The sequence below is a fragment of the Saimiri boliviensis genome, chromosome 19 (assembly GCF_048565385.1).
Source record: "Saimiri boliviensis isolate mSaiBol1 chromosome 19, mSaiBol1.pri, whole genome shotgun sequence".
NCBI classification, from domain to species: Eukaryota; Metazoa; Chordata; class Mammalia; order Primates; family Cebidae; genus Saimiri; species Saimiri boliviensis.
Genome location: NC_133467.1, coordinates 11470254 through 11483480, shown reverse-complemented (window position 1 = coordinate 11483480; position 13227 = coordinate 11470254). Strand labels below are relative to the sequence as shown.

The 13227-nt window shown below is 45.7% G+C and overlaps 1 protein-coding gene across 3 annotated transcripts in view; it reads left to right on the top strand.

Moving 5' to 3' along the window:
• LAMC2 (laminin subunit gamma 2) overlaps positions 1-13227 on the top strand; it is a 63596-nt gene that overhangs the window by 31617 nt on the left and 18752 nt on the right. For all 3 annotated transcript variants that reach the window (XM_010336052.3, XM_074390169.1, XM_074390168.1), the window contains 6 exons: positions 1872-2007; positions 4628-4726; positions 7652-7788; positions 8587-8709; positions 9595-9784; positions 12382-12494. In XM_010336052.3, the coding sequence (XP_010334354.1) occupies positions 1872-2007; positions 4628-4726; positions 7652-7788; positions 8587-8709; positions 9595-9784; positions 12382-12494 (798 nt within the window). The remainder of the gene's footprint in view (positions 1-1871; positions 2008-4627; positions 4727-7651; positions 7789-8586; positions 8710-9594; positions 9785-12381; positions 12495-13227) is intronic.

Here is a 13227-nt window from a genome sequence, read left to right as displayed (position 1 = left end):
TATTAAGTCTTCATACAGCACAGAACTGATACCTTTATTGATTTGAATTCTACTAGTGAATTAAACGTTTACAGAAAGACAACAGATTTAAAAAACAAACATGTAGAGACTGGTCAATGTTCCCTTGGCTTCATTAGGCTCTGGATAGCGTTATCATGACAGATGCTTAAAATAGACAGATTATTTTACAATTCCACTGAACTGCAGGGGGATGATAAGGTAGCTAGCCTTCTACCTCATCTTTTGGCTTTATTTCAGCTCCTTCCACAACAGCCCAGCCCTCCTACTTGGCATACACACATTAATTTAACAGATTTCTGGGCACCTGCTTTGTATCAGGCATGATGCTGGGCAGTGGGAATATGGAAGGTGACATAAGCTGAGATCATCCTAAGTAGGGCTGAGGACTGGGGTAGGTGTGGGATGGGATTTTAGATACAGGAGTCAGAGAAGATTTCTCAAGAAAAGTAATATTTAATCAAGTCCTGAGTGCTGAGAATGTGTCAACTAGGGGAAGTTTAAGGAAAGGGCATTCCAGACCAAGGGAGCAGGAAGTGCAAATGCGTTGAGGGAAGCTGCTTGGCACTTGGCCTGAACCAAGAGAGTTGGGTCGCTGGAACCTAGTGAAGCGGGATAAGAGAGGAGGTAAGGGAGGTAGGAGCTTGCAGGCCATGATACAGAGTCGGCGTCTTATTCTGCTTAGAGCGGGGGCCACCAGAGGCCCTAAATATCTTGAGTTGCATTTTGAAAGAACATCCTAGCTTCTCTGTGGAGTGTGCAGAGGCAAGGATGGAGGCAGGGAGGAGAGTGTGAGGCTGGGCCCGGGTGAGAGAAGGTATAGGCTGGAACAGGAGTGAGTGTGGAAAGGCAGGTAGCGAGACGTGGTGGCACCCCACAGTGACACGTTTTGTTTCCTTGAGTTTTTCATGAACACTCAATCTGAGAGGACCTATTTGCAACTAAGAGCATATCTGTAAAAAGCAGAGTCATAATACAAGTACAGGCTGGGCATAGTGGCTCACGCCTGTAATCCCACCACTTTGGGAGGCGGAAGAGGGTGAATCACGAGTTCAAGACTAGCCTGGCCAATACGGTGAAACTCCATCGTTACTAAAGATAGGAAAATGAGTGAAGAGTGGTGGCAGTAGTAGTCCCAGCTGCTTGGGAGGCTGACGCAGGAGAGAATCACTCGAACCCAGGAGGTGGAGGTTGCAGTGAGCGGAGATCACACCTCTGAACTCCAGCCTGGGTGACAGAGTGAGACTCTGCCTCAGGAAAAAAAAAAAAAAAAAAAAAAAAAAAAGACAAGAACAGTCCTCCAGGTAAGGCATATAGGGTACATTTCACAGGGGCACACCACAGAGGAGACTCTCCAGCACTCCTGGCAGGTGGATAGTTTTGGTTAATAGGCCTTTTTATGCCCTTAAAAATCATACCATAAAAGCACTGACCATTAAAGAATGGCGTTGCCCGCCAGGGATAAAGGAGAATGTTGTCCACTTTCCGATACGGACTCTCATCTAGGAGGCCAATGTGCTCATTCACAAATTTTCCTTGAGAGTTTAAGATTTGATGGACTTGTTTTAAAAAGCAGCGCTATATGCTACCTACTGTTAAAATCAGAGCAGACAGACAAAGAAGAATGCTTTTATGAGTAATTTAATTCCTCTCCCTGAGGAAGACATCCTCGGCTGTCAGCACCGTCCCTGGCGGGCAGAAGAATACTCAGACGATGTGAAGTGACTGTTAAAGGCAGCAGGTGGTGCTTCTCACTTGTGTTTACGGAGCACCCATAGGGTGACAGTTGCTTCCAATCCCATATAAATTAAATATTTCCTCTTCTTTCCTTTCTCCTGCCTTGTGGGTTTCAGGTTCTCTTAGTGCTCGATGTGACAACTCCGGACGGTGCAGCTGTAAACCGGGTGTGACAGGAAGCAGATGCGACCGATGTCTGCCGGGCTTCCACATGCTGACGGACGCGGGGTGCACCCAAGACCAGATACTACTGTGAGCATCTGCATCCCACCTTTGCTGTCACTAACTTGGTCATGACAATTACATAAACCTTGGCAACCACTTGAATTTACTGAGCCCCTATCCTGTGCCAAACAGTGCTTTGAGAGTACCTGATGTGGGATATCCACTTTAACCCTCACAATACCCCTAAGAGGTTGGGATTATCATTATATGCATTTCAAAGATAAGAAACTTAAACCATGCACGGTTAAGTAGCTGGATGTTACTGGTGAGGCTGGACCTGATTCTTAAGCTCAGGGTTTTGGCTGCAGAGCCCGCGTTCTTCACCCTGGTGATTGCTTCCCTCTAGATGAACTAGAAGGGAGGCAAAGGGTCCTTCAACTAACCTGGGACCCTGGGACCATTTTGGCCTCAGTGAATTTGGGTAGAACTTTCCTGCATAATCTTGATCCCCTTTAGTTTGGAATGTCCTGTATCCCAGCTCAGATTTTTTTTGGAAGGTGAGTATGCATTAAACATCGCATGACCAGTCTGCAGAGATGCTGGTACGTGTTGGGATGGCTTGGCGGGGCCTTGGCAGTGACGCATTGGGCATCGGCTAGCAAGGCTCCCACAGAGGAGGTGCGTCACATTGCTCACTTTGCTGGCTCCTTGCTGGGACAGAAACTGCCCTCCAGCCATACTGCATTGTCCCAGTTATCAAGGTTCCAAGTTCTCTTCCTCTCTGGGCATTGTTCTGGTCCAGCCTTCCCTGATCCTTTCAGATGGTCTTCAGAGATTGCCCCTGCCCCACTCCTCCTTTGTAGCCCTTTGAAAACACAACCCTCGATTAGCTCCACCCCCCCAACTCATAATGAGATAAAGCTTATCAAGGTTCTGCAAGGTCCTCCTCCCTCTCCACCCTCAGCCTAGGTTCATCTGTGCAGTGCCTCCTGCTCCATTCCCACACCACTGTCTCATCACAGAGGCCTTCCTGCTCCATTCCCACCCCTCTGTGTGCTCACTCCTGTTGTTTCACTCCATATCTTGTTTTCTATTCATGTTTGTCCGTTTTTCCCACTAAAATGTCAGCCCCGTCGCTCTGTCTTGTTTGCTTCTGTGTCCCCATGCTTGGAGTGGGAAGAGGCATCTGGAGAGTGCCCAGTGCACCTGCAGCTGGCCCTGTGCCTGCTGCCCTTGCGATCTACACACCTGACCTGACACAGGACTCCTATGGAATGGGGACTGTTTCTATTTCTCTTAGCATCCCTGGTTCTGAGCACCCAGTAAATGCTGAATACGTGTTTGTCACATGGTCCAGATCAGCAGTAGAGAGGGAGCTAAGAAGGAAGGAGGCCATGAGAATTCAAAGATAAAGACTGGCAAAGAATTTCTAGCCATAAGCATTGCTAGACTTGGCATGTGACTGGATGAGAAATGTGAGGGAGAGTGAGGGGTCAAGGGGCTCCAGGTTTGAGCAGGATATGGGTGGGGTCATAGGGCAGGCAGAGGAGGAACAGGTCAGCAGAGAAGAGACAACGAACTTGTTTTATGAGCAATGAGACAGACACATGATTGCAGGCAAAGTAAGTGACAGAGGCAGGTAGGCACGAGACAGGGAGACTGTGCCAGAATTCAGTGAAAGCTCTCATACCTTCACAGAGAAAGTGTTGCCACAAAGTCCATTAAACCCAGCAATCCAGCAATTCCACTCCTAGGTGTGTACCCAAGGGAAACGAGAAGGTAGATAGCTGCACGAAAACTTGCACACAAACATTCGTAGCAGCATTACTCATAATAGCTGAAAAGTGAAAACAGTAACCAAAATAATATATGTATTCTGTCACCAAGAAGAATTTATGTACTGACACATGCTATAACATGGATGAGCCTCAGAAGCATCATGCTAAGTAAAAGAAGGCAGTCACGAAAGACCACTTATGGTATGATTCCATAGAAAATGTCTAGAATAGGCACGTCTGGAGAGACAGAAAGTGGACTGGGGCTGCCGAGGGCTGGAAGTGGGACTGGAGGGAGGAAATGTAGCTGGGTCGGGGACACGACTGCTAAAGGCACAGGGGTTTCTTTTTGGAATGATAAAAATGTTCCAAAATTAATATTGGTGGCTTACAACTCTGAGAATCAGCTAAAAACCATTGGAGTGTACAATTTAGATGGGTCAATTGCATGGCATATGCATTATATTTCAGTTAAGGAATTACCAAGAGAAAGAACTGAATGGAATAAAAATAACAGGTAGATGGAATTAGTCATGATGAAAAGCAGACATCATTTAATTAAACAATAGGAAAACAAATGATAATTTTTTTAAAAAAATGTATCTGAGTCAAACGGTAAACCAAAGTAAACAAAGCGGTTGGGTGATGAACTTGGTTTACATTCTGGCGCAAACCCCTGCTCTCTTTAGGAGTAGCAGACAGTCCTCGGCCCAGCTGCCACCCACCAAGTCCACTCTGAGTGGCACTGGTGCAGACGAGTGAGTCCTGCGGGGTGTGAGAGAGGTCTGTGCTGGTGAGGACGGCCAGGAGAAGCCTCATCGAAGAAGGACTTGCCCAGCTCAGTCATGTTTGCTCATGAGCAGCTGATTTTATGTGCATAGTTGTGAAGCATTTGGAACCATGTCCCTAATTTTCTTTTTCTTCTTTCCCAGAGACTCCAACTGTGACTGTGACCCAGCTGGCATCGCAGGGCCCTGTGACGGGGGCCGCTGTGTCTGCAAGGCAGCCGTCACTGGAGAACGCTGCGACAGGTCTGTGAACCGTGGCCCTACAAACAGCAGAGTCCCTTGCCAACTAGCATGAGAATTAATCCTCTGAGTGTAATTATGGAAAAGGGAAACTTGACAAATGTCGATGACTTTCTTCCTGCTTTTTGTCCTCAAAAACTAAGCTTAAAAAAAATAACACTGAGCCCTCCAATCTCACTGGACTCCATACAGTGGTCTGGGCCCCTTCTCTTTGTTTGGACGATGGGAGAGGCACAGGGCCCCAGAGATTCCTCTCACCAGCTGGCTCCGGATCCTAGGTGCTCTGTGTGAGGTGGAAATCCATGGTGAGATCCTGGGACTTGGGCTGGTTGCAGGAAAGGCCTGGCCTAATTAAACATGCTGGGAAAATTCTTGTAAGTGGGCCTATCACAGCATATGGCCATATAAAACCATTGTATACAGAAAAGGCGCCGCCCCGGGGATGGGATGGCAGTTATAAGCACACACACGAATGGGCGTAGGGCTGGCAGGACGAGGTAAGAGCCCTTCGGGCCAAGCCGCACTGGAGGAGGTGGAGCAGTGAGATGCCAGCCCCCACAGCTGCGGCAGGACGTGCCTTAAGTACAACTGTGCTCAGGCTTTAAACTCTTCCTTCCTGGAGGCTGTCGAGCAGCAGGCTGTGACTCTGGCGTCAGAAGCAAAGGCTTCCTCTTCATTTCCTTAAAAGTAAGAAAGCAGTTATTTGGCACCCTGCCAATCACTTATACCTGGGCAGAGGAAATGCGAAATGCCAAATACACTCCTAGATTGTGTTTTCAGGGGTTCCTGGCTGCTGAGGTGAAGGCAGGGAAAAAAAGCTTAAGTGTTAAAAGGGAAGTCACTTGTTGAAAGCCTCTTGAATTTCAAAATCACAGAAATAGAATACATGTTATCACCACCACTGATAAGAAATAGACCTCTGCCGGTCAGGGATAGCAGCTCATGCCTGTAATCCCAGCACTTTGGGAAACTGAGGCAGGTGGATCACCTGAGGTTGGGAATTCGAGACCAGCCTGACCAACATGGAGAAACCCTGTCTCTACTAAAAACACAACATTACTTGGGTGTGGTGGCACATGCCTGTAATCCCAGCTGCTTGGGAGGCTGAGGCAGGAGAATTGCCTGAACCCTAGAGGTGGAGGTTGCAGTGAGCCAAGATCGCGCCATTGCACTCCAGCCTGGGCAAAAAGAGCGAAGCTCTGTTTCAAAAATAAACAAATGAATAAACAAACCTCTGCTAAAACTGTGTCCCAGTGACAATGCCCTCCCCCTCCCTAGAAATGACCTCCTTTCTGACTTTTATGGTAATCACTTTCTTTGCCTCATAATTTATTACCCCAGTGTATTCCTAAACACAATCATTAGTTGTGCCTACTTCCCTTCCTTTCCCTTTTCTTTTCTTCCCTCCCCACTCCTCCCTTCCTGGCTTTCCTTGTTTTTTAATCTCTTTTAATCGGCAGGTTTTCTTTCCATAGAAACCATATTAATTTTTTTAAACTCTTGCTCTTAGAGAAAAAACAAAGCTTGTTTAGTTACAGCTGTACTCTGAAGCACCTGCTCTTCACAGCTACCCTGCTTTTCTGTGACACTGCACTCAGAACACCCCCCTAACGTGGTGCAGTGGCTTAGACTACATGATTTGGAGGCAGCGTACATGAGTTTCCAACTTGCCTCAGCCACTCACCTGCCATATTTCAAGAGTTTCTTCACCTCTTGGCCTTAGTCTCCTCATCTAAGAAATCTGGAAATAGCAATTCCTCATAGGATTGGAGGGAGGTTAAATGAGAGAGAATACACAAGGTGCCAGGCACAACATAAGTGCTAAATAAATGATTATTGAAAGTATCATTATTTCACGTGAAAGGATGTCGTTAACTTGAGCAGAGGACAAACAAGTCCTCCCCAGCTTCCCCAGCCTTCTTCTCTGTGACTCCAGCATTAAGACTCACCTGACAGTCACGGTCCTCACAGCAGCCACTGGAGGGCTTGAGCTGGGAGCGGAGGTGGAAGGCAAGCCTGCACCTGGCTTTTGCAGAGCATCTTAGCCATCCTTTTTCATTGTCATATCCTCACCTGCCCTTTTCCACAGTGAACCAGAGCCCAGTTACAGGAGTCAAGGATGAGGATCCACACCTAGTGGTCTTGGGAGGGGGTCAGCACAACTGAGCGGTGCTGATAGGAGCCTCGCCTTTCCTGGTCCCCACCTCCCAGTCTTTTCCCCCATTAAACAGTAGCTCCAGGACAGGGCAGCTTTGCATAGCCCTGCCCAAACCCATTCTGCTCATCTGATCACCACTCAATTTCCTACCAAGGATGGGCCAGCTACTCAGATGCCAGACCACCAAGACAAACGTGGCTCTGTCCTACCAGAGGAACAGAAAGTGAATGTTCCTTATGCTGTCTCATTTGGGGAGTTGTGATTGTTCCATCTGGTGGTCTGGGGGTGGGGGTGGTATATGAAACCTGGTATTCCCTTGGGCCGGGCGCGGTGGCTCAAAGCCTGTAATCCCAGCACTTTGGGAGGCTGAGGCGGGTCGATCACGAGGTCAAGAGATCGAAACCATCCTGGTCAACATGGTGAAACCCCGTCTCTACTAAAAATACAAAAAATTAGCTGGGCATGGTGGCACGTGCCTGTAATCCCAGCTACTCAGGAGGCTGAGGCAGGAGAATTGCCTGAACCCAGGAGGCGGAGGTTGCGGTGAGCCGAGATCGCGCCATTGCACTCCAGCCTGGGTAACGAGTGAAACTCCGTCTCAAAAAAAAAAAAAAAAAGAAAAAGAAAAAGAAACCTGGTATTCCCTCCTCTGAAAATTAATAGAGCCAAGTGGGAGAGAAGGTAGAGATAGGCTGTCTCATTCATTATATTCTCTCTACAGAATATAAAAAATAACCTATAATATCGTGATTTGTACAATGCCACTGCAGGTGTCGACCAGGTTACTATCACCTGGATTCAGGGAACCCTGAGGGCTGTACCCAGTGTTTCTGCTATGGGCATTCAGCCAGCTGCCGCAGCTCTGCAGACTACAGTGTCCATACGATCACCTCTACCTTTCATCAGGGTAAAGCCTTCTATTTTCTAGGTTTTAGTTTTTGAATGTTGTGTAGGGCTTTGTGCTTACAGGCAACTACCTCTGCATTCACAGGATGGATTTTCTTTAGCAAGTCTCTTATAGTATATAATGTATATTGTTTCGTCAGCGTACTCAGACATACCCTGATGTCTTGAAAAAGTCGTAGGCTGAAAACAGTTCACTCATACCAGTGAATGTAACTTAAAAGAATATCTCAAAAGAGACTAGATTTTTATTTCCCTGAATTTTTCATCCCCATCTATTTCAAAACCACAAAGGAATCAGTCATTTGGTTTGGAGAGTGTGTAAGAGTCCTCCAGAATTCACATTCACTAGTAATGCTATTTTCACATATAATAAATGGGTTAATTTATGTGAAATTAGTTACCAAGCTACAGAGCCCTATAAAAATATTGGAAATTGATACTATTTCAACTCTAAGTCTGAGTTTCCCCTTTGAAAAGACTGGACTCTTCATTAAGACCAGACCCTGTTTATGTAAATAGAAAAAATGCAAATTATGGACAGAGGAAAACTGCTCTCTTATCACAAGAATCAGACTCAAAGATGAGAAATCATAGCAGCTGTAGGGTGGGAGCAGTGAAGTTGAGACCCACATAGAGAGGTACACGGAGAATTTTAAGGATCATTTACAAATGTGGAAATATTGAGAAAACCCCACTTGCTACTCACCACTAGGACTTTTTGGCAGGCAAATCTTGCCTTGTTTAACTTAATAGATGATGAGGGTTTGCCCAGTGCAGACTGAGTATATTTGTGTTCCAGATGTTGATGGCTGGAAGGCTGTCCAACGAAATGGGTCTCCTGCAAAGCTCCAGTGGTCACAGCGCTATCAAGACGTGTTTAGCTCAGCCCGACGGCCAGACCCTGTCTATTTTGTGGCTCCTGGTATGTGAGGAATAATTTCTTCTGTAGAAGCCAGCTTATAGGACTAGGAAGTCAAGATAGAGAAATGGAGTTAGAAATTGTGAAAATCATATCATTTAGCGATCAGGGTAGCAACATCTCCAGAAGAGATTTGGGGCTTAAGCCTGATTTGAGAGTCACTAAGAAGTGGCCCAACAGAGCAGAATGGGGTGTCCCAGAGGTCAGACCTTGGCTGAGCTGCCTCCTTTAATCAGATGGGAAGTTTCTATGTTTACCATCAAGACAAGAAATCAAGGACTGTGGCCAAACCTATGGGTCTGTTGAGAAGCAGGTGGAAAGCAAACACAAAGCATTTCTTAAAACTTCATATACTTGTAAGTTAAGAAATCAGTCCGTGGTATGTGCCTGGGTGGAAAAGCACTGGCTAGAATTCTGGTCCCGGCTCATTTCCTTAGGTAATATGTGATTCTTGGATAAGATGTTCTCTTAACTTCTCTGGACTTCAGTTTTCTCTACTGTTAAATGGGAATAGTAATGCTTACCTCCCAGAATTATGGCCATCAAATGTGATGATATTTGTGAAACCATTCTGTAAACTAAAGCTTTATATAGCAGGTGGTGCAATGCTGTCAGTCCTGGGATTTTTACAAGTCAGTCAGTCATCAGGGCCACATCATGAACATCATGAATAGATAGAACTGTCTTATAACAAGGCCCTGTTATCATTTCAGTAACTAACCTTCCTTCAGAGCCCAGCATGTCATAGCCGTGTCCAGTACCAGGTCCTGACTCTCCTAGCAGGGAGTTTTGGGGCAGGATGACGTAGGACCGACACCAGTGCACACGTGCATGTTTGCCTCTCCAGTTTCACAACTGATCTCAATCTTTTAAAACTCTGTTTCACAGCCAAATTTCTTGGGAATCAACAGGTGAGCTATGGGCAAAGCCTGTCTTTTGACTACCGTGTGGACAGAGGAGGCAGACATCCATCTGCCCACGATGTGATCCTGGAAGGTGCTGGTCTGCGGATTACAGCTCCCTTGATGCCACTTGGCAAGACACTGCCTTGTGGGCTCACCAAGACTTACACATTCAGGTAAAAAGAGAGACCACAAGTAGGTCAATTAGAGCAAACTGTGATTGAAGTTCGGGTCCATTGTTGATTCGTTCAGTCATCATTCATTCCTTCAACAAGCTTTTCTGAGCACCTTTTATGTACCATGCAGAGTGCTATGTGCTGAGACAGGACATGATTCCTTCCCTCAAGCAGCTGACAGGCTAATGGGAGAGAAAAATGAATAGATAATTACATTGTAGTTTGTCAAGGGACAGAAATAGATAAAGTGGACACAGATGTTCTGAGCACATACAGGAGGCATGACCCACACTGGAGTGATGAAGGAAAGCTTCCCAGGACCACCTGACAAATGTGAAGGGCAGCCCTCTAAGGAAAGAAGAGGGAGGAGAGGTTAACAAAGCAAAGGAAATGCAATGCTTGAAGAAGTTTTGCTCATTTAGAAAATTCTCAAGTGGTTGAGCATGAGGAGAGCCTGAAGTCGGTGGGAGGAGTGCAGTGAGAAGTAAGGTCGGAGAGAGAGGTAGGAGTGACTTTATGGACGGCTTTGTGTGTGTCTACAGGGATTGTATGGTATTGTGTAGAACAAGAATTCTGCATGGTGTTTGCAGAGAGGTTGCGGAAGGGAGCTGCACCTACTAAGTGCTCAGTACCGCACTGGAGCCTGGGAAATAAAAATGGAACACAGTCTCTGCCTTCTAAGAGCTCATGGTCTAGTATGATATATAACATGTCAAACAGCAAGCATAATACAGTAGGATAATTGCTTTGGGGTGGTGCATGTTCATGGGGTCTTGGGAAGTGCCCAATTCTGCCTGGAGGAGTCAGGAAAACCTTCAATAGGGCTTTTCCAGGAAGCAAAACCAGAGAAGGGCAACCTTCACATGTGAATAGATGTGGGGATGCAAAAAGGCATAATATAGTGGGGACTGGCAAGCAGTATCTGTATAACATGTCTAGGGGAGATGGGTAGATAAGTTTGCAAAGGTTGGAAAAGGACCCATCATGTTGGGCCTTGTATGTCAGGTCAAGGAGCTTAGACCTTGTCCACGCTGGACAGATGATGCAAAGCCACTGAGAGATTGTCAAGTCTAGAAGTGTGATTGTTCCGGTATGAAGGCTAGGTGCAGATACAGGCACCCTATGGATGGTAGTTGGGTAGGGCCCTTAACTGGACCATCAGAACACATTCATAGTGGCTCAACTGAGAGTGACTGGGGGCCTAACCCAGGGCAGAGGTGATGGCAATAGGGAAAATAAGACCCGCAGAACACAAACAAAGAATGTATCAAATATCCAAGTATACATGTTCTAATGATATATATATACACACACACAGCGCTCCTGCCTGGAATGCCCATTCCCACCTTCTAGGCTTGGCGAACTTAGTCTGAGATTCAGCTTACATGTTCTTCCCTTGTCTCAGAATCCCAAGTAAAGTTACAGTCACCTTGTGTTTCCGTGGCACTCTGTGCATGCATTTGCTGTGGCACTTGTGGCATCGTATTAGAACTGTCTCCTGACTCCCCTGGCTGGCTGGTGATCACCTCTCCCTGATGTCTTTGTGTCTTCCAGCCTGACACAGCTTCCTGTTATGCAACCCAAGAGATGATACAATATCTTGTCACTTTTCTCAGTAGATTAAAAAGAAAAATGACCAATGTTTTCTCTAGTAAATTATTTCAAAAGGATTCAATCCGTCTTCTGAAGTGTTAATATGCTAACAGTGAATGAAAAATGAAAGTGGGTAGGGTTGTTGCTGGATATTTCAGTAAAAAACAAAGCAAAATTTAGAAGAATAGCCCAGGGGCTGGTGATATGTTGCAGTGAGCCCCACTATGATGCCAAATTAAGAAGTATTATATGTGGACCATGTAAAAGTGGAAACTGATTTTTGAAAAAAGTAAGTAAGGGCCGGGCTTGGTGGCTCACGCCTGTAATCCCAACACTTTGGGAGGCCGAGGCGGGTGGATCATGAGGTCAAGGGATCGAGACCATCCTGGTCAACATGGTGAAACCCCATTTCTACTTAAAATACAAAAAATTAGCTGGGCATGGTGGTGCATGCCTGTAATCCCAGCTACTGGGGAGGCTGAGGCAGGAGAATTGCCTGAACCCAGGAGGCGGAGGTTGCGGTGAGCCGAGATCACGCCATTGCACTCCAGCCTGGGTAACAAGAGCGAAACTCCGTCTCAAAAAAAAAAGATAAGTAAAATGTGCTTACAATAACAAATGATTTTTTAAAAAAATGAATGGTAGTTCTTGAGAATCAGAACTTCTGGAATGCAGAGATGTTTCTAATACTAGCTTATGGATGGCCAAGAATAGAAAGTGGTGTCTGAGGAGTTGGGACCGACATTGCCCCAGGTGATGTCACCCCTGGATCTGGACTTCCCGCACAGGGACGCCCTCTGTCACATCCTCTGGGGTTTGTCCTCCCCATGGAGTGAGGCAGGTCCAAGTTCATGCCTATGAAAAGGTGGTTCCCAGTCCTGTGCCCACTTCTAAGCAGGACTGGAAAGGGGCTTGGCTGTTCCCATCTCCTCAGGCATAACTTATAACACGTAGGTATGTGATAAGAATCGGATGTTTAAAGCTTTTGATTTTAAATTATGCAGGTTAAATGAGCATCCAAGCAGTAATTGGAGTCCCCAGCTGAGTTACTTTGAGTATCGAAGGTTACTGCGGAACCTCACAGCCCTCCACATCCGAGCTACCTATGGAGAATACAGTAAGTGGCTAAGAAAAATTAGTTTATCTCTTCTTCGGTTTTAGTTTAATTGGTTCAGCTCTCTAAGGTGGTAGCAGTCTCCAAACAAGTAGATAAGTTACTTGACGATTCTGACTTAGAGTCTTTGATTCGATCTAAATTTTTACATTGTGGAAGTTTTTTGTTTTGTTTTGTTTTAAAGAAATGTTTCTCTAAAAAGATGACAGCACCCAGTACAAATGAAGAGTGAATGATGGATGCAACCTTGCTGAAAGGGCCACTGAGCTTTTATTAAAGCTGAGGAAGATAATCTACAATAAGTGGATGCATCTCCTTAGCTAGGAAATGGCACCTACACCACAGTCCTTTTTATTCCTTGAGCAGCTTTTCCTTTTGAGATTATACTCCATGCTACCGTGTTTGGATTATCATGTATTCTGTTAATTCCCTTTTTTTGAACTTCACATGTTGGGTTCTCCTAATACCAATTTGAATTATTTAACAAGAGTTCCTTAAGCTTTTCTGCACTCATTCACGTAAAAAGGAAAGTGGCTAGCACGCACCATTTCTCTGTCACTGATGCAGCAAATAAAGCCAGAAGCAGAAAGGTGTTTATTAACAATGTATTGACTCTCACTGTATGCCAGTTACAATATAACATATTCATTATCTGATTTAATTTTCACAACAGACGTAGAAGATAGATACTATTGTTACTTCTTGTCTATAGATGAGGAAACACAGTCATGAAGAA